The sequence below is a fragment of the Lepidothrix coronata genome, unplaced genomic scaffold (assembly GCF_001604755.1).
Source record: "Lepidothrix coronata isolate B3197 unplaced genomic scaffold, Lepidothrix_coronata-1.0 Scaffold72, whole genome shotgun sequence".
Taxonomy (NCBI): Eukaryota; Metazoa; Chordata; class Aves; order Passeriformes; family Pipridae; genus Lepidothrix; species Lepidothrix coronata.
The window spans coordinates 1,581,049-1,598,151 of record NW_016690252.1 but is presented as its reverse complement, the minus strand read 5'-3'; the positions used below and the strand labels follow the sequence as shown (position 1 = coordinate 1,598,151).

Here is a 17,103-nt window from a genome sequence, read left to right as displayed (position 1 = left end):
CCCTCATCCCCACGGTGCTCACCATCAGCATGCTGGGGTACCCCTTCATATCTGCCGACATGATCGGAGGGAATTTTTTCCCCAATAAGACAAATGGGGCAGTGGAGATCCCCGACCGGGAGCTGTACGTGCGGTGGCTGGAGCTGTCGGCCTTCATGCCCTCCATGCAGTTCTCCATCCCGCCCTGGCTCTACGACAAGGAGGTGGTGGAGATCGCTCAGAAGTTCACGGAGCTCCACGAGTCGCTGGTGGCCCCGCTGCTGCTGGAGCTGGCCGGGGAGGTCACCGACACGGGCGACCCCATCATCCGTCCCATCTGGTGGATCTCGCCCCGCGACGAGGCCACTCACAGGATCGACTCCCAGTTCCTCATTGGGGACACCCTCATGGTGGCACCTGTCCTGGAGATGGGCAAGCAGGAGCGGGATGTCTACCTGCCGGCGGGCAAGTGGCGCAGCTACAAGGGGGAGCTGTTTGAGAAGACCCCAGTGCTGCTCACTGACTATCCCGTTGACCTGGACGAAGTTGCCTATTTCCTCTGGGTGTCCTAACATGGTCCTCATCTGTGTGCAATGGACTCAGTGATTAATTAACCAACAGATTTAGTGACCTGTGAATTGGTATAGTTTTTTACATAGAAACACTTCATTATGAAATTTGAAGAAAACACTGAGACTTCTGTTTTTTTATGGAGCAAGTGGTGCTCCATAACTAATTAATATATATTGGATGAGTGTCTTTGTTATTGCAGTGTGACAAGTGCAATGTATAGAAACACAGTCTCTGCTCATAATCTTTTCCCACCAAGAAATGCCATGCACGCTTCTTGTTTATAAAGGAAATTACATGGACTCCTTTGTTACCCAGTTGCACAGCTGATCCCCTGAGTTATTTAAAATTTCATGTGCTTAGTGAAGGAGGCAGCTGCAGCAAATTACTTTTTTTTTTACAAAAAGCAGTCTGTGGTTATCCTGAAGAGGAAGGCACCCAAACTGCAGCCTGCACAACAGATGGGAACTGATGCAGGCGTGAAGAGGAGTTTACACTTCCCATGGCCATCTGAGTAAGGAGAAGAAAGCTGCAGCACTTGCTGTATGCTGTGGCAACTGTTTTCCCCCTTTCATAAATTATTGAGAATCATGTCCATGGTGTGGATTCAGGTAAGCCTGTAAATGTGGTGAAATCTCATGGTAGTAAAGATTAATACATAGTACCAAGTCAGGGTTTAGACTTGATAGTGCTCCCATATGTGTTTTGGGACCATGTTTACAGCCAAAGGGTGCAATCTGTCAGGTCCCAGGGCCTGACTTGGCCTCCTCAGAGAGTTCAGACAATTAACAAACCAGCCTGAGTGCCCTGCTGCCTCAGTTTCCCCATTGAAAATGTTCTCCCACCCTGTGCTAATGGAGATCCCTTTCCATGAGCCGGTATTCTGCCCACACAGGTGACTTCTCCTGAGTGAAGGTGTGTCAGCAGCTCCTGAAGGCTTGTAGTAGGCAGGCTGTGAAATGCTCTCCACTCTTGGTCCAACCTTCCCTGCTGTTTTTAAACAAACAAAAGCTTAAAGGTGACACATCTGAGCAGTTTGGGAGAGCCCAAGAGTCTCTGGGATGCAATGTGCCTTCCCAAAATGAGAGACAGATCCCTTTGCTGACCCCAGCACACTGCTTGTAGGTAACTGGGAGGTAAAGCTCTTGTGTGGCCCCAGGACAGGAGAAAGCTCCCTTCTTTAGGGGTTTGTCCCAGAGCTGATCCATACAAAAGGTAAACAGGGGCTGGAGAACATCGCACTCACTCCAGGGCTGGTTTGGTGTCCAGGTGAAGCAGCCCCAAAACTGGCTCAGACTCCTGTTACCCATCAGGGGGTCTGTTGTACCGAGAGGACTCTGTGTGGGCACAGTGGCACAAGAGCAATGCCAGATGTTCTGGATGAGCCAGAACATCTTCTAGATGCCCCTGAAAGCAGCTGAAGCTGCAGTAATGCTATTGCTGGTGTGGCTGAGGGGAGGGACAACCCCACTTTAGTCCAGGGATGTGAAAGGGAAGGCAATGCTCATCAGTCTGCCAGTTGTGTTCAGAGTTAACAGGATATCTCTGAATCCTTACCGTAGGCTTTCTTCTATTCCAGCATAGTAGTTTCCAAGGAACGCATCTCCCCCGAGGTTGAGAAAGTGTTTCTGAATGCTACTCTGTTGCTGCTTTGAAGCCCCAAGGAGTCCCTGACATATGAGCTTGGGGGAACCAGAGGGTCCTGGAGGGGCCCAGCAAGATTCCTCTGGCTGTTGTTGCTGCACCAAAAAAAAAAAGCTTTCTGCAAAGCTGATGCCCTCGATGCTGAGGAGAGGTGGGAGAGCCAGACTCCAGCCCCCTCATATGGCACCTCTGCCTGTGTAATCAGTGTGTTCTGTATGCACACACAGCTCTGCCACCCACCTGCATCACAGACTGGGTGGAAAAAATAGGCATCACTTTCTGCAAACTCTGGAGATAACATGAGATGCGTGGTACCATGGCTGCAAAAATGCCTCCCCCATCCCTTTCCAATCTTTACACCAGTGCTTTTCCCTGCTGCCCACCCAAGCCACAGGGAACCATGGGGGATGGGTGCTGGAAGCATCCTGTGAGCAGGTGGCACCGCAGCCACCTCTCGACACCCTCCTGCAGCACCAGGGCTGTGTGCTGACAGAGGAACATCTTGTTTGCCTTGCTAAGCTTCAGTCCTGATTGGTTTATTGCACTCCCAGTGCTGAGCAAGAGCTCTTTGCTGGAGGTGCTGGTGGCATGGGACTCTGCCCCAGCACACAGCTCACCCCAGTCTGCTTATTTTTTGGCAGGGGCAGTTTATTGCCCTTAATCTTTGATGATCACTGAGATAAAAACCACCTAGCCCTCCTGGCAACATAATAAAAGAAATAAAAATCTCTGGTTTTCTCTACTTGGCCTCTGGGATGTTGCATCAGCCCAGACCATCTTTTATGACTCTCCTGGCACAAGGCATCTACAGGCTGGCAGCTCCCACCAGGCTCCGGACGAGCTGAGACTGAGGAGGTTGTTTTTTTCCTGAGCTGCCAGCCTGGCCACATGCCCTAAAGGTCTCTGCTGCCGTCAGTTTCTCCTTTTACCACGGTCCTCCCTAGCCCTGGGGTCTGCCTGCATGTTGTTTTTTTCTTACTTTCAATAAAAGCTGTTATTTTGAGCAGCATGGACATGCTCACAGCTAGGATCTCATGGGTTAGCACCCACTGCTCTACTGTCACCATAGGCACCTCCTTGAAATCCAGTTATGACCTGGGCTTTTGCTTTAGCCTTGGTGGTGTTTCGACTTTGCCATAAGCACTCCCCCCTGTGCAATACTCAGCTGTGGATGTGTTTTCAAGCACTGCCATTTTAGCTGGGACTCAGCACAGAGCTGTCCCCGCTTGCCATCCCCATATCCCCGACAAACCTCAGACACCCTCTCTACACACAGCACCAGCTTTTGGGAGGATGCAAACCAAACCTAAACCTAAAGCACTGATTCCAAGGAGGACTCTGCATTATTGAGGATCTGCTGCAAGCCTGTGACTGCTGCAAGTTGCCAAGGTCTTCAGCAGGGCCAGCTTCACCCTCCATGTAATCATCAGCCAAGTGTATGGATGCCACTCGCATCCAAGGAAGAAGTTAAAGGAACAGCAATGGGAAAATGTCTTTTATTGCAAAAGGAGTGAACTGAAGTTCCTCTCATTTCTTAAACCATGCTGAATGTGTTGGCCAGGGCTACTGATGCCTGATGGCACAAGGCAGCTGTGGTTTGTGCAGTTAACAATGGAAAGGGAAGGAAAAACATTATGTGGGGCAAAGGGGGATGGTGTGGGGCAAGGCAGGCTCCTAAATGAGCTTCATGTGCTCCATTCCTGGGACTTTCACAGCCACAAATATCTACTCCATCCCCGTCCTTGCTGTCAGTGCCATCTGGAAAAGGGAACCCTGGGCAGTGGGGACAGCCAGGGCCCAGAAGGACCTTCTGGAGTGCCCGAGGGGAGCTGAGGGCAGGCTCCTCTTCTTCATTTCCTGCAAACAGTCCCAAAGTATGTGTCCTCTGAGAACAGTGTGGACTAGTAAACCCCCCCGAGTCAGTGTTGATTAGCCTTTTTTTTGGGTGGATATCAGTAAAAATGGGCATGACAGTATGGGTCCCACCCCTGGGGTTGACACAACATTGGGGTTTGCCCAGACATGGTCTTTTCCAGGCCACCCCTAAGGCACAGCTATTTTCCTTGCTGTCAGGACCTAAGAGAGGGCAATCCTTGATCCAGTGTGATTGTCTGCCACCACTGCAAACACAACAGTGGGGTGACTGCCAGCTCCTCCTTTTAAAACATACACCAAAGCTGCAGGCTGCCAGCTTTAATTAAAACAACAAAATCTCAACTGTGATTTCAGTGACAATAAGGGTAAAAAAAGCCCCAGGTACCCCTGAACCACCAGCTGAAGCAACTTGGTCAAGATAAACATAGTTAAACTTCTTTTTGTTTTCCAAAATTTTATCTCAATCAGGGTGATTCATGTTACAGTTCATACCAATTAAGAATTACAAAAGTGGTTAAAAACAGACCCACCAGCATTACAGTCTGACGTAGGACAGCATGTGCAAACACAAGCACCCAGGAAACCTGATACACAACAGCGCAAGCTTCAAACTTCCATCACATGAGCATCACATGTGGAAAGGCTGAATCCAACTCCCAAACCTGTTTTGGGGCTTTTCCATTGCTGAGACAAGCTAATTCTTGCTTTGGCCAGTGACTCATGGTGTAAATCAGAGAAATCCCCCTACCAGCAGTTCTCAAGGTGTCTGTGCAGAGCTTGTGGTCTACAAGGTCCGAGAGATCCTCAAGTCCTGCAGTGCTACAGCACAGTGTTAGAAGTAGTGGTTTTGGTAAAAAGTTGGATGGAAAGGGCACCTAGAAGCCTGAGACGCCTTAAGGCAGCACTGCTGAGTCTATTCCCAACACCAGCCCTTACATCCTCTCAGCAGCTTTATCCTTCCTCTTGCTGGAGTCCTGAATAGCCATACAGCATTTAGAAAAAAAAGGGTACTGTATAATCTTACCCATTTATGATAGAGTTAAATAAAAAGAAAACTAAAACTTTGTTAATAAAAGCCTTTCTTTTGAGGGGAGGGGAAAGAAGACAGTGTGTCTAATGGAGAATTTCCTCCCTGACTTCCCTGACAGTGCCTGATACCACTGAAAGGAGATTGAAGGCACTCATCTGGCTGCTCCCATCATTTTAATAGCAGAGGGATGCTAAGAGGAACTCTGTGTTTCTCTTCACACAGTCTCATCCCTTACTAGTGAGGGATGTGGTGAGTGGCACAGAAACGGGGGAAGAGAAGACATGCAATATCTCCTGGGATCCTTCCCATGAAGTCCTATGCCAAGGATCCCACTTCTACATTGGCAGCTGAGCTGTGCAGCAACACCCCCTCCACCTAATGACTCCCATACCAAGGGATGACAAGTATTTCAGGTTGAAAGGGAAGAGCTGGAGCCTATCAAGGCATGACCTTTATGAATTTCTGGAGGTGTCTCCGCACCCTGTCCTCCCTGTAGGCTTTGGCCAGACTCATCTCCAGGAGATCCTTACCTTCACCTCCACCCTCCAAGCAAGGCCCAAGTCCTGCTAGTGCCCTGATGAATGATGCTGAGATTCCAGAATTAACTCCTTGCCAGAAGGAATCTGTAATTGGTGCTGTAATCATTCTTCATACTGGTGGTGAGGAACAAGCTTGAGTGCTTCAGAATTACAAGCCTGAGAAATAGGCTTTGGAACATACTTGTGCTCCAGCTGGGCAAGGACCTATAAGGTTCCCCTTACATCTCATTTTGAGGCTGAAACACCAAATTATGCAGGGCAGATTCAGATCTTAAGGGATGTTCCAAAGAGTCCTTCAAACCAGACTTCCTCCCTTCCTAACTATAAAACTGGATTCAGATTTTGCCCCTAACACCTAAATTTCTCCTCCTGGATTCCACCACAGCCCCCAGGTTTAGTGCATCTTTTTCTGCCTCCTGTAAAGCCCAGTGGTAGGAGACGTACTTTGAGAAAGATCCTCACTGGTACTCAACCCAAAACATGAACCATCTCCCTCAGTGGCAGACTCATGCTGGACCTATGCTCAGCCCAGATACAATCCTAGGAGAAGCCCCAAGGATACTGAGCTGTCCTTGGCTGGTGCCCCAACCCTTCCCAGCCATTGTAGTTCAATTGCTTCTGCGGAAGCTCATTAAAAATTCAGGGGCTGACACGCGTTCCCAAACCAGGGCACAGCCAGGAATGTCCTTCCTTAGGGAGGAAGGCTGCCAGACTTCAGTCCTGCTTGCTCTGTCTCGAGTCTCCGTAAATGCATCTTTCTGTATAAAAGCAAATGGGGAATCTGTGAAAGAGTCATCTCTGCAGCTGCAGGGGACTTTGGGTGCAGGATCACATCACCCCATGTCCCCTCCAGAAGCCTCTGACAGCAATCCCACCTCCAGCTGCCTGACGAAGACCCTTAGGATCCTTAGGACTCTCCCAGAGAGAGAAGAGGGCTGACTCAGAAAAACCCTCACCCAAGTCATCACCTCTAACCGCGACCTGAGGCGGGTATTGGTTTAATTTCACCTCAGATGAGAACGTTTCCGTGGGCGCAGTGAGAACACCCGCTGGCACAGACCCATCAGTCCAGAAAGCCGGTGTTTTCCACCCACGGGCAAGTTGGCTAGCAGCAAACCTCCCGCCGATCCCAGACACGTGCTGCTCGCGGGAACCGGCTGTTCCTGGGGACGCGCCACACTTAGTGCTTGAGAGCGGCTTTGCTCCAGGCAGTCCTTCTGCCAGCAACAAACCTCATCTGTCCTTAAAAACCAAAAAAGGATGGCATCAGCAGGATAATCACGTAACAAAGCGGTTTCATAAATGTTTAAAAAAGACTAATGGGATGCGCTGGTATGGGCAGCGCCGCTCTAGGAAAGGCAATGTTGATGCCCAGGGCAAAATGCAAAGGCAAGAGCCTTGTACAGGGTGTCAAATGGGCGAGGAGGTGGGATGCAGCTGTCCCAGCGGGCAATAAGCATCCCATAAAATTAAAACACATCGAGTAACCTGGCCTGCTTGGTAGCCAGGAAAGCAGGAGCACAGGGCAACTGTTAGTCCAGTGCCATGCTAGACAAAAGGGGTAAAAAAATATGTGTATATGTATATATATATATATATATATATATTTTGCTTTCTGTTTTTAAAAATATCCTTTTGAATATATTTGCCATAATTTAAAACTTATGGCAGGCTGTGCTGCAGCAACCCTCTCACACTACACACCCTCATACCCACTGCCAGGTGTTCCCACAGAACTAGAAACGCTACCACTGGCACTAACCAACCTCCACATCTTGAAATCCTTGGGAACTGAAAAGGTGTTGGGTTTACTAAGTGTCTGCAGACAGACTGACAACTTCTTATTGATCTATAGAGAGAAATTTGGTGCCTACTGTTACCCAATCAGAGTTTCCCAACTGACCCAAATTAAAAAAAACAAGATCAATCCCCAAATAAAAAAAAAATTATCCCCAAGAACAGTGAAGTCTATATAATTCCCCTCCTCCACCCCAGTCTCAAATGAAATGTGCAATTAGAATTATTATCTGTTAGAAAGTCCTAGGTAAGGCATGGTTATTCCAAAGCTGGGGAAGAAGCCTGTTAGGACACCCAGAGGAAATAGGCAACTTCGTCCAGGTCAACGGGATAGTCAGTGAGCAGCACTGGGGTCTTCTCAAACAGCTCCCCCTTGTAGCTGCGCCACTTGCCCGCCGGCAGGTAGACATCCCGCTCCTGCTTGCCCATCTCCAGGACAGGTGCCACCATGAGGGTGTCCCCAATGAGGAACTGGGAGTCGATCCTGTGAGTGGCCTCGTCGCGGGGCGAGATCCACCAGATGGGACGGATGATGGGGTCGCCCGTGTCGGTGACCTCCCCGGCCAGCTCCAGCAGCAGCGGGGCCACCAGCGACTCGTGGAGCTCCGTGAACTTCTGAGCGATCTCCACCACCTCCTTGTCGTAGAGCCAGGGCGGGATGGAGAACTGCATGGAGGGCATGAAGGCCGACAGCTCCAGCCACCGCACGTACAGCTCCCGGTCGGGGATCTCCACTGCCCCCTTTGTCTTATTGGGGAGGAAGTTCCCTCCGATCATGTCTGGCGGTATGAATGGGTACCCCAGCATGCTGATGGTGAGCACCGTGGGGATGAGGGACTTGAGGCCGAGCTCGTAGCCCCAGACGGAGTCACGGTCGATGATGCGGAAGAAGCAGGAGATGTTCTGGGACTGGTAGCCCACCCGCACCTCGGCCAGCTCGTAGAAGGGGATGGCCATCTCTGTGTAGCGCCGGGACCAGATGCTGGGGTCCGAGAGCGGCCGGAAGGTGCTGAACTGCTTGGGCAGGTAGCTGGTCTCGCCTGCATCAAATTTGAAGGACGAGATGCCGTACTTGTGTCGGAGCTGGCGCAGGTGGCTCTGGAACCAGTCCCGGGCTGCTGGGTTGGTGAAGTCCAGGATGGCCCCAATGCCATTCCACCACTCCACCATGGCTGGCAGACGCCCTGACGGCTCCTTGATGAACAGCTGACGCTCAATCCCCACACCAAAATTGGAGGAATTGTAGTTTATGAAAGGGTGAGTCCACAGAGTGATCTTAAACCCATCTTCCCTCAGTTTTGCAAACGTCTCCGTCACATTGGGGAACTTGACAGGGTCAAAATCAAAGTCCCCATAGGCTTGGGTGTACATGTCATCGATCTCTATGTGGCTGCAATTAAAACGGTACTTCTTGATGTTTCTTGCAAACTGCAGAATTTTATCCTGGTTTATATCTTTCTTGTAGAGTGCCCAGGTGGACCAGATGGGGTATCGGAAGGCGTTCTCGGCAGGGATCTTGGAGGGTTTGTTGAAGTACCTGCGCACCATGTACTTGTGGATGGAGGTGATGTCGGAGCCCACACAGACACGGTAGCTGAGCTCGGGGAAGGGCGGCTGCCCCGGCAGGGGCTTGTAGGGCGAGTCCTTGTAGCGGGCCTGGAAGAAGAGGGCGCGCTCAGTGGCGTTGAAGCCCAGGTGGAAGGGCACGGAGTCGTTGATCTTGATGGCCGCCGCCTTGGAGGAGAGCCAGTAGCGCTCCAGGATGCCGCCAAAGCTGTCGCGGAAGGAGTAGACGTCACTGGTCACGTAGGGCACGGGCTCCTGGTAGCCGGCCAGGCGGATGGGCCAGTGCTGGGTGCTCATCTCCGAGCCCCCGTACCAGTGGGCATCCTCCCAGAACATGGTGTGCTCCACCGCCGGGCCGGCCGCCAGCTCCTCCCAGCGCACGCGGTAGCACATCACCGTGTCCTTGGGCTTCACCGTCTGGATGAAGAAGTTGAGCGGCCCCCGGCTCGACCGCGTGCAGCTCAGGATCTCGCCCTCCTTGGAGCACGACTCCAGGTCCAGGCTGCCCGAGCGGAAGGCCAGCCGGAACACCACCTCCCCGTGCTGGTTCCTGATGACAAAGCCGTCCGCCCGCAGGTCCATCAGCTCCGTCTTGAGCCGCTCCGCCTTCCGCAGGGACACCGTGTAGTAGCACCAGGCCACCACTGCGGCGATGAACAGCATGAGGCCCAGCAAGATGGCCCCGAGCATGGGCCTCAGCTCCTTGGAGGGCTTCTGCTTCACAGGTGTAAAGTTCTCGGGCAGGAAGGTGTACATGGTGCTGTTTTCTCTACAGTTTTTTTCAGAGGAGTGGGAAGGAAACACGTCAGGGTCTCTCAGCAGAGGAAAAAGGGACTGTTAGGAGAGTTCCCACTTCCACCGACTCCCAGAACACTCATCTCTGCAAAAGAAGGGGATATAAATAGCGTCAGAAAAACCTCTGAATCAAGGGACAGCATGTCATCCATTTGCTCTCTCAGTCTGAGCAGCTCCCCCAGCCCCCCATTGCCCAACTGTGACGTGCCAGGTGCTGTACTCCGAGTACCAGACACCATCTCCAATTACCCCAGGCAAGACAACACATGTGGAAAACAGCCTGGGCCCCACGCCGAGAACAACCCCAGGGCAACAAGGACCAAATCATTGCCATAATTAATGTTCTTTTCTTGTTGGGAGCCTTTCAGTGAGGCAGGAGTGGAGGCTGGGAGGGAGTAGAAGGAAGCTGAACAGGAGCCAGATCAGCCCACTGACAGTGTCTTTAAGAGACAGGGATAACTAAGAGCCATAAAAGACACCACGTAATGAATTCCAGGCAGCCTCTCCTAATTTTAATCAAATTGCCTCCCTGGCAGATTTAATTCAACTCATCTGCAGCACCATCCACTTCCTGTCCCCAGTATGTCCCCAGCATGTCCCCAGCATGTCCCAGCTGCTCCAGCTGGGTGATGCTTTGCAGTGAAGGTGGGAAAATCCATGCTTCTCCACAGCTCCCAGAGAGCCAAACACGGCTGGGGTACCAGTTGCTCATGGCTGGTTTTCGGGGGCATGTAGGGGGTGCAGTAAGCAGCAAAGCGTGGCTGTGGGAGGTGCCACACCAGCAGCCCCCAGCCAGAGGAGAGCAGCTGGCTCTGCCACATGCTCAGACCTCTACAAGGGCTCTGTGTGGGAGAAAAGCTAACTTTGCTGGGAGTGAGCAGTGCAGGACCTCCAACGGGCTCTTCCTCTGCGCAGTAAGGCTCCAGGCTGTGTTTCAGCTCCATCTCTCTCTCCCCTGCGTGGCCCCGGGGAAGCGGACTGTGCCAAGAGCCTAATGGCTTTTCCTTGGCCATGATCTGGCTGAGCTCCGCCAAGCATAACGCCCGGGATCCAGGGGAAAAAGTAAAGTAAGGACACGGGAGAGTGAGAAGCAAACACAGCTGCAGGAGGAGCAGGGGCAGGGGGAAGGAGCTGCAGAGCTGCAGACCAGCTGGCCGGTACCTGCCCGGTGCCAGCAAACACGGCACGCTGCCTCCTCCCCAGGCTTTGGGGCTGGAAACCTGCCAGCTGCGGGAAAATCAGAGGGCAAAAGCCCTCTTCTGGGGCACAGATGAAACTGGTTGCAGAGGCTCCCTCTAAAGGGGTTGGTTTCTTTCTTAACAGAAGGGAAGAAAAAGATCCAAAATGAAACACAGAACCCTCTCCCTGCCACAGGCGCAACAAGCCAGAACACTCTGCGCCTCAAACAGACCTTTCTCCCCAGAAAAGGCAAAGAGAAGCAGAAAGGGGTCCTGAGCACCACCTAAGCCCTGTTGCTCCACTACAGGCATGCCCATGTGTAAACCCACAGCAGCATCTGTGCACAGGCTAAACGAAACATTCTGTGTTTTCTAATCATCTTGAAGCGTGTATTGAACTAGACCTTGCAGTTGGGGGAACTTTTTGTGTAGCCAGACAGGTCATTTTAACCTTCCCCTGGGAGCCAGTAACTTTCTAGACTGCCAGTTGCTTTAAATGGGATTACGGAGGCATTAGGAAGCGATTAGCCTGAACAGGCGATAGGTTTAGTTAAATGACTTGTCCCATGGCCAACTCCCACGGAGCCCTCACTCCCCACAGGATGGGGACAGCTCCAGCCATTCCAACTGTGTCACTCAGCGATGGATCCTGCCCCCAGGAGGGCAGTGGGACTCTCACCCACCAGCACATGTGATGCAAGGCCAGCTGAGCCCAGCAAAAATTGGGCAATAAAGGCAGGGAGAAGCTGGTGGTGGGAAGAGGAATAAACCTTCATCTTTTCTCCCAACTCTTGCTTTGCTTTAGGATGAACCAGAAGCAGCACAGGGCTTTACCGGGGATGGCAGGGAGGAAGGTTTGCGGAAGGATCTTGGCCAAAACCAGCACAGCTGAGCAAAGCCGCAAGTGGTAGGATGCTTCTGGAAATACAAATGGGTATGCTGAGCCCAAAAAAGCTTCCTCCCTCTCAGCACTGGGAATTTCTGGGATGCCAGAGAGAGAGAGATGCAAATACCTGTCACCTCTGTCTCAGTCCTGCCTTACCTGGGGACTGCAAAGCTCAGGGGGAAAAATATAAAATGCAGCCTCCATCAAGCAGGACTTGCAAATTATTTGGGAAAGTAATTTTTTTAAAGTTTTCATATTTTCTGTACAAAAAAGAGGGGAAAATGGTGTTTTCTTTCCAACTCTCACTTAGGGTTTTAAGCCCAAGAAATGTTTGATACTGCCACTGTGGCGACAGCCACCTCCTCATTCCATGTAAAACTGACAGCAGCACCCAAGGCTTTAGGGAGTTTCTGGATTTTTATCTCCCTTTCAGGAGGCTGGTTTATTATTTATGAACTACTTCCAAGCTGCTCTATTTTTAGTCTGTTTCCTTCTTTTACCCCCCATGGGCTGGAGCTCATGGCATACATGAGGGAGTCATCACTGCCGCTGTCAGTAGAGAAATAAATGTGTTATTTTAAGAAAGATTTTGCAGCCTGTTGTGTCCCTTGGACACTGATCTGCCTCAGAGGGATGTGAAGGCTGGGTGACTGAGCTGGTGGATTTAATGCTGCTCTGGTTGCTATGGCTGGGCCAGGATCAAACCCTGTGGGCTGATGGACATTGCCTGCTTGGAGACTGCTCCAACAAAGACACTTGGAACTATGTTTTTGGGCATCACCCAGCACACTGATGGGACAGAAAGGTCTCCAAACCCAATCCTGCTCTGTGCCCATGCAGTCCCTGTATTTTTTTTGCCTTGTTAACAAAATGCATGTTCTCCAGTGGGAGATATGGCTCCATCCCAGGTGAGAGCTAAGTCTCCCAGGCTCCCCAGGGACGCCTTCCACCTCTCACTCGCGAGCTGCAGCCTGCAGAGGTGCCTGCTCATGAACTGCGTGTTTCAACATTTTTTGTTGGAATGCTAACTTGTTATTTTGCTCCAAGACGACATTGTGGTGACCTTTAACTCCTCAAAAAAAAAAAAAACAAAAAAAACCCAACAAAACAACCAAACCAACAACAATCAAAAGAAAAAGAAAACGGGGAGGGAGAGTGTCAAAGTCAAACAGCATGTTTGCAGCTTGCTGTGCTGGAGCTTCCCAGCTGACCCAAAACAAAGCTTTTTCTTTGTGTTCTGTGGAAGCAGCGAGCCATCTTGCCTCAGCCCAAGATGAAAGCAAAACATCTGAGCAGGACACACTTTACGGAGTAAAAATAAAAATCCATTTTTTGACCGCTTCTATTTTTACCAACACCGCTGCTAACCACGGGCTGCGAGACCCACAGCACCACTAACCCCAGCCACTTTGCAATTAGGACATTCATTTAAAGAGGGTCAATAACATACAACTGGTCTCTACTGCCCTGAAAGGGTCAGGTCTGAACCATGCTGGGGGCCAAGCTTGTGCTGGGGACACACACCCATTTCCCACGCCGGGATGCCAGGAAGCCCTTGCCTACGCTGCAAGGTGCTACCGCCTCCTCCCCAAACATGTTGGCAGGAGTCGAGCTAAGGAAACAGCACAGAAACGCTGCAGCTTTCAGCAGGAGGCACCTCCAACCCCATACAAGAGAAGGGAATCAGGATAGCAAATTAAAAGAAATTTCTTCTCTGCAAAAAAGCTGTGGGAGCAAAAACACCTCCACGTGCCCAGTCTGGAACCCCCTGTGGGGAACCAGCCCTGACAAAGAGACTTTGCACACCTGAGATGGAGGACAAGCAAACCCTTCCTGAGGGTTTAATTTCCCTTGGAGGGGTCTGCAGCAGAGCACTGGAGTTCTCTGAAGGGCTTTGTGGGGTCAAATATGGTGAAATCACTGTTCCACCTGCTTGGTGCTGTAGGTGGGACAGGTCGGGGCACCTGGTAAAAACCCCTTCACGGAGCACAGGGCTGCTCCCCACACACTCTGACTCCACATGGATCAGAGGCACCGATTCCCTCCCGAGTCCTGTGGATCCTCCCAAATACCACAGGAGATCCCCCCAGGGCTCTGGGTTTATCCCTGTAATGCTTAAGCCACCTTGGGGTGGCACAGACCCCCGGCCCTTGAGCCAGGGCAGCGACTCTGCCCTAGCAGGGATAGCGAGGGGGACCCTCACCTTCACCGTCCGCGCTGTGGTCAGAGCAGGGATCGACAGCCTGCCTGGTCTGAGGGGCTCAGGGAGAGGCTGCGGGGAGGGGGTTGCCTGCCCCTCCTGCAAAGTGACAGACCCTCGCTGCTGGGGCTGTTGCAAATTCCCCACAGCACTCGACTGCTGGATACGGACAGGCCCAGCCAGCAGGCAGCTCATCCCGCCGGGGGCACGGTGCCCCGGGTACTTACCTATCCACTGCTTCCCGGGGATCCCTGCCTGCCGCCTGGCTTCATCACAGATGCCTTTTTAAGCACATAAAAACCGAGCACAGTTACACCTCCGCCTCCCCGGCAGCTTCGTCCTCTCCATCGCGTCTCGGGGCTCCGAGCCGGCTGCTCCGCGTCCACGAGCAGGAGGAGGGGACCGGCACGTCACCGGCGTGTTCTCTCAAGGCACTGTGACGGATGCGGGAGCAGCCAACCCTCTGGCCAGGGTGTGCCAGGGAAGCGGCGCCCGGCCAAGGGGAGCTGCCGCAGGCACTGCCGGGGCACACGGGCACACTCCCGGAGTCCCGGGATCCGGGCTGGCATCTCCCCTCCCTGCCAGGCGGGCGAGAAGGGCCGGCGAAAGCTCATTCCCTCCTGCACTCACAGGAGCTCCAGAATCAGAAAGCAAAATAAAAAACAAAACAAAACAAAAAAACAACCCAACACACGGTTTGGGGTAGGTTTTCTTCCCCCCCCCCCAAATCCTGCGATTTTAAGCAGTGTCGTGATCCTGCAGGATAATGAGACTGCTTCGAGCCATAAGAAACAAGCAGTCCCACTGCTGCCGGCTGGTTTGTAAGCCAGGATTAAACAGCACTGGGCACCCAGAGGATAAATCCCGAATCCAAGGGGGCCACGTGAATACAGAGCTCATCTGCAAAGTGCAGACATGCTGCCAGGACCTCACTCCGTCTGCAAGAGGAGGCAGGAGATTTGAAGCTGTGGCATTAGCTCTGCCCAGCCTTAAATACTTTCACCTATACTGTAGGAATCGTGACTTTACAACCCAGTTTTGTCCTTTAAAGCTTCCAGTGTCAAGTGATGCTCCAAATCCATTTAGACACCTCATCCAGTGTCTGACCATGAATACAAAATAGCCACTGGGAACCAATTCTGGCAGCAGATGACTTAATATTTAACACCCCTGATAATTCCCCCTTTACAACATTGTCTTTCTTTGTTCTTCACCCTGTGTTAATTAGCAAGATGAAGTTTAATAAGCTGGTTTTTCACTTTAACCGTGCACACCTCTTATGGTGCTGACATCTCATGACTAAACCATGACCAGAGGCTCTTGTTTTCCCCTGCCTGGAGGCACATCACGGCACCTGAATTTATCTGAACCTCTAAGATTTGTGGAGACTTTAAAACAAAGTGAGGTGTCCTGGTCCACTTGTATCAAAGTGCATTGGACATAAGGGAGAGAAAGCTCCAGGGCTCTCCCTTCAAGGACATCTCTCTGTCCACCTTGGAGAAGTCTTACAGCCCCTGAGGGAGCTGGAGGCAGCCTGGCTCCAAAATTGCAGTCCATGGAGTAGCCCAGAGCCCAGCAGCCAGCTTCTTGGCACCTAAGGGGCCATCAGCTCTCGTGCCCAACAGCAGCAAAAGCAAAACACCAAATGCAAGAGGTTCCACCTGCCTGCATGCCAGGATGACATAAATCACTCCCCCCAAATAAACGAGAGTGATAACTACAATAATTTCATCACTCCCACCAAGGAGCAGCACCAGGTAAGGTGGCCCAGCAGCCAGGCATTGAAACCTCCACACGAGGAATCAGTTTACTATTAGCTTATTTCATTTGTCACGTGTACCATATAAGATTCACAGACATCAAGATTTCGGTGTTTTTGCCGCTGTCTGTTGGTCCCTCAGCCCAATTCCGTCTGGTACACGATGTGTGCCATCAAACACCTCATCACTCCAACAGCCTCTCCCCAAAGCGGGTGTTAATCTCATTTCCTACTCATCTCCCTCCTCCAAGACAAACTACCCCACAGCAGGACCTGGTGCCCTGTTTTGCCCCCCCCCCGATTATTAAAAAAGCTGATTCAGCACTTTGGGAGCACTCAGCATTCCAGATGCTGAAGCAGGCTGAAACCTGAGCTCACCCCAACACCCAAGTGCTACAACACGATATGGGAGAGAAATGGAAACATAAGCACATCCCTCTGGCACGGCCCCGGCGATTTTCCAGCCATTGAGTCACCATGAAACTCCAGGCACTGAGCAGTTCCAGAGAGCTGTGGATGGCTAATAGAGCTGGACTGGCGACTCAGGTCCCTGAATTTGCATCTGTATCCAACAGTCAATGAGACGGGACAACCTTGGGCCAAATGCAGTCGTCATTCCCTTTAAGGGCTCCCTTGCATGCTCCATGTGCAGATCCAGTCATACAGACACAAACTCCCAAACCTCACTGTCCACCTGGCTGTGCATCATGAGTATCCCAAGGCGGTAAGGGAGGGGGAAAGAGGGAGTAGCATTTGTGCTTTCCAACACTCTTTGGGTGCTCCTTGCCACGGCCAGTGATGGCGGAGCTGTCCCAAAAACCACTCCAAACCCAACCCGGCAAATGGCACAGTTTGCTGCGTGCACCCATCTGCAAAGTTTTCACTACCAAGCATCTATCCAGCGGCAAAAGCTGAAGCTGCACCTGGCGACTGGAGCTGGGGACGTGTCTCCCAGCTCCGTTCATCTCCTCCGGGCGGGCAGACTCCCACCCATGACAGAACTCGAGCGGTCCCTGCACGGCGGGATGCCAAAGGCTCGCACCCTAAGGTCAGGGCGAAGCTCTCCACCTTCACTCCGGTCCCCGCGGGCCTTCCCGAGCCATCCCCACTCCCGCCGGCAGCCTGAGGTCTGCGGGAGGGGGACCCCTCGCCCGCCTCCACCTCGCACCCCCCGTGCTGGGGCTGCGCCCCCCACACCCGCCCCGGGGGCAGGCCCGGGACCCGCGGACTCACCGGGGGCGCGGGGCCATGGCCGGGTCTGCGGGGCCGGGGGGCTCCGGGCGCG

General features: G+C 52.2%; 3 protein-coding genes across 4 annotated transcripts; 2 read left to right on the top strand and 1 right to left on the bottom strand.

The window, feature by feature from the left end:
• The first annotated feature begins 6 nt into the window (after positions 1–6).
• Positions 7–2,935, top strand: LOC108499323 (uncharacterized family 31 glucosidase KIAA1161-like). The gene is made up of 2 exons (XM_017819020.1): positions 7–1,160; positions 2,112–2,935. Exon 1 carries the CDS (start codon positions 30–32, stop codon positions 549–551), a length of 522 nt encoding a protein of 173 aa, XP_017674509.1. The 5' UTR covers positions 7–29; the 3' UTR covers positions 552–1,160; positions 2,112–2,935.
• Positions 2,936–4,502: 1,567 nt separating this feature from the next.
• KIAA1161 (KIAA1161 ortholog) lies at positions 4,503–17,101 on the bottom strand. Of its 2 annotated transcripts, none has more exons than XM_017819015.1 (2): positions 17,052–17,101; positions 4,503–9,880 (listed from the first exon to the last, which is right to left on the bottom strand). In XM_017819015.1, the coding sequence occupies exon 2, from the start codon at positions 9,754–9,756 to the stop codon at positions 7,720–7,722; it is 2,037 nt and encodes a 678-aa protein (XP_017674504.1). In that variant the 5' UTR covers positions 9,757–9,880; positions 17,052–17,101; the 3' UTR covers positions 4,503–7,719. The 2 variants fall into 2 exon arrangements, with proteins under 2 accessions (XP_017674504.1, XP_017674503.1); XM_017819014.1 differs by lacking the exon at positions 17,052–17,101 and adding an exon at positions 14,287–14,443 and having other exon boundaries at positions 4,506–9,880.
• On the top strand, positions 13,768–15,182 carry LOC108499307. Its single transcript, XM_017818999.1, has 3 exons — positions 13,768–13,813; positions 14,350–14,761; positions 14,822–15,182. Exons 1-3 carry the CDS (start codon positions 13,768–13,770, stop codon positions 15,180–15,182), a joined length of 819 nt encoding a protein of 272 aa, XP_017674488.1.
• Positions 17,102–17,103: the final 2 nt, after the last annotated feature.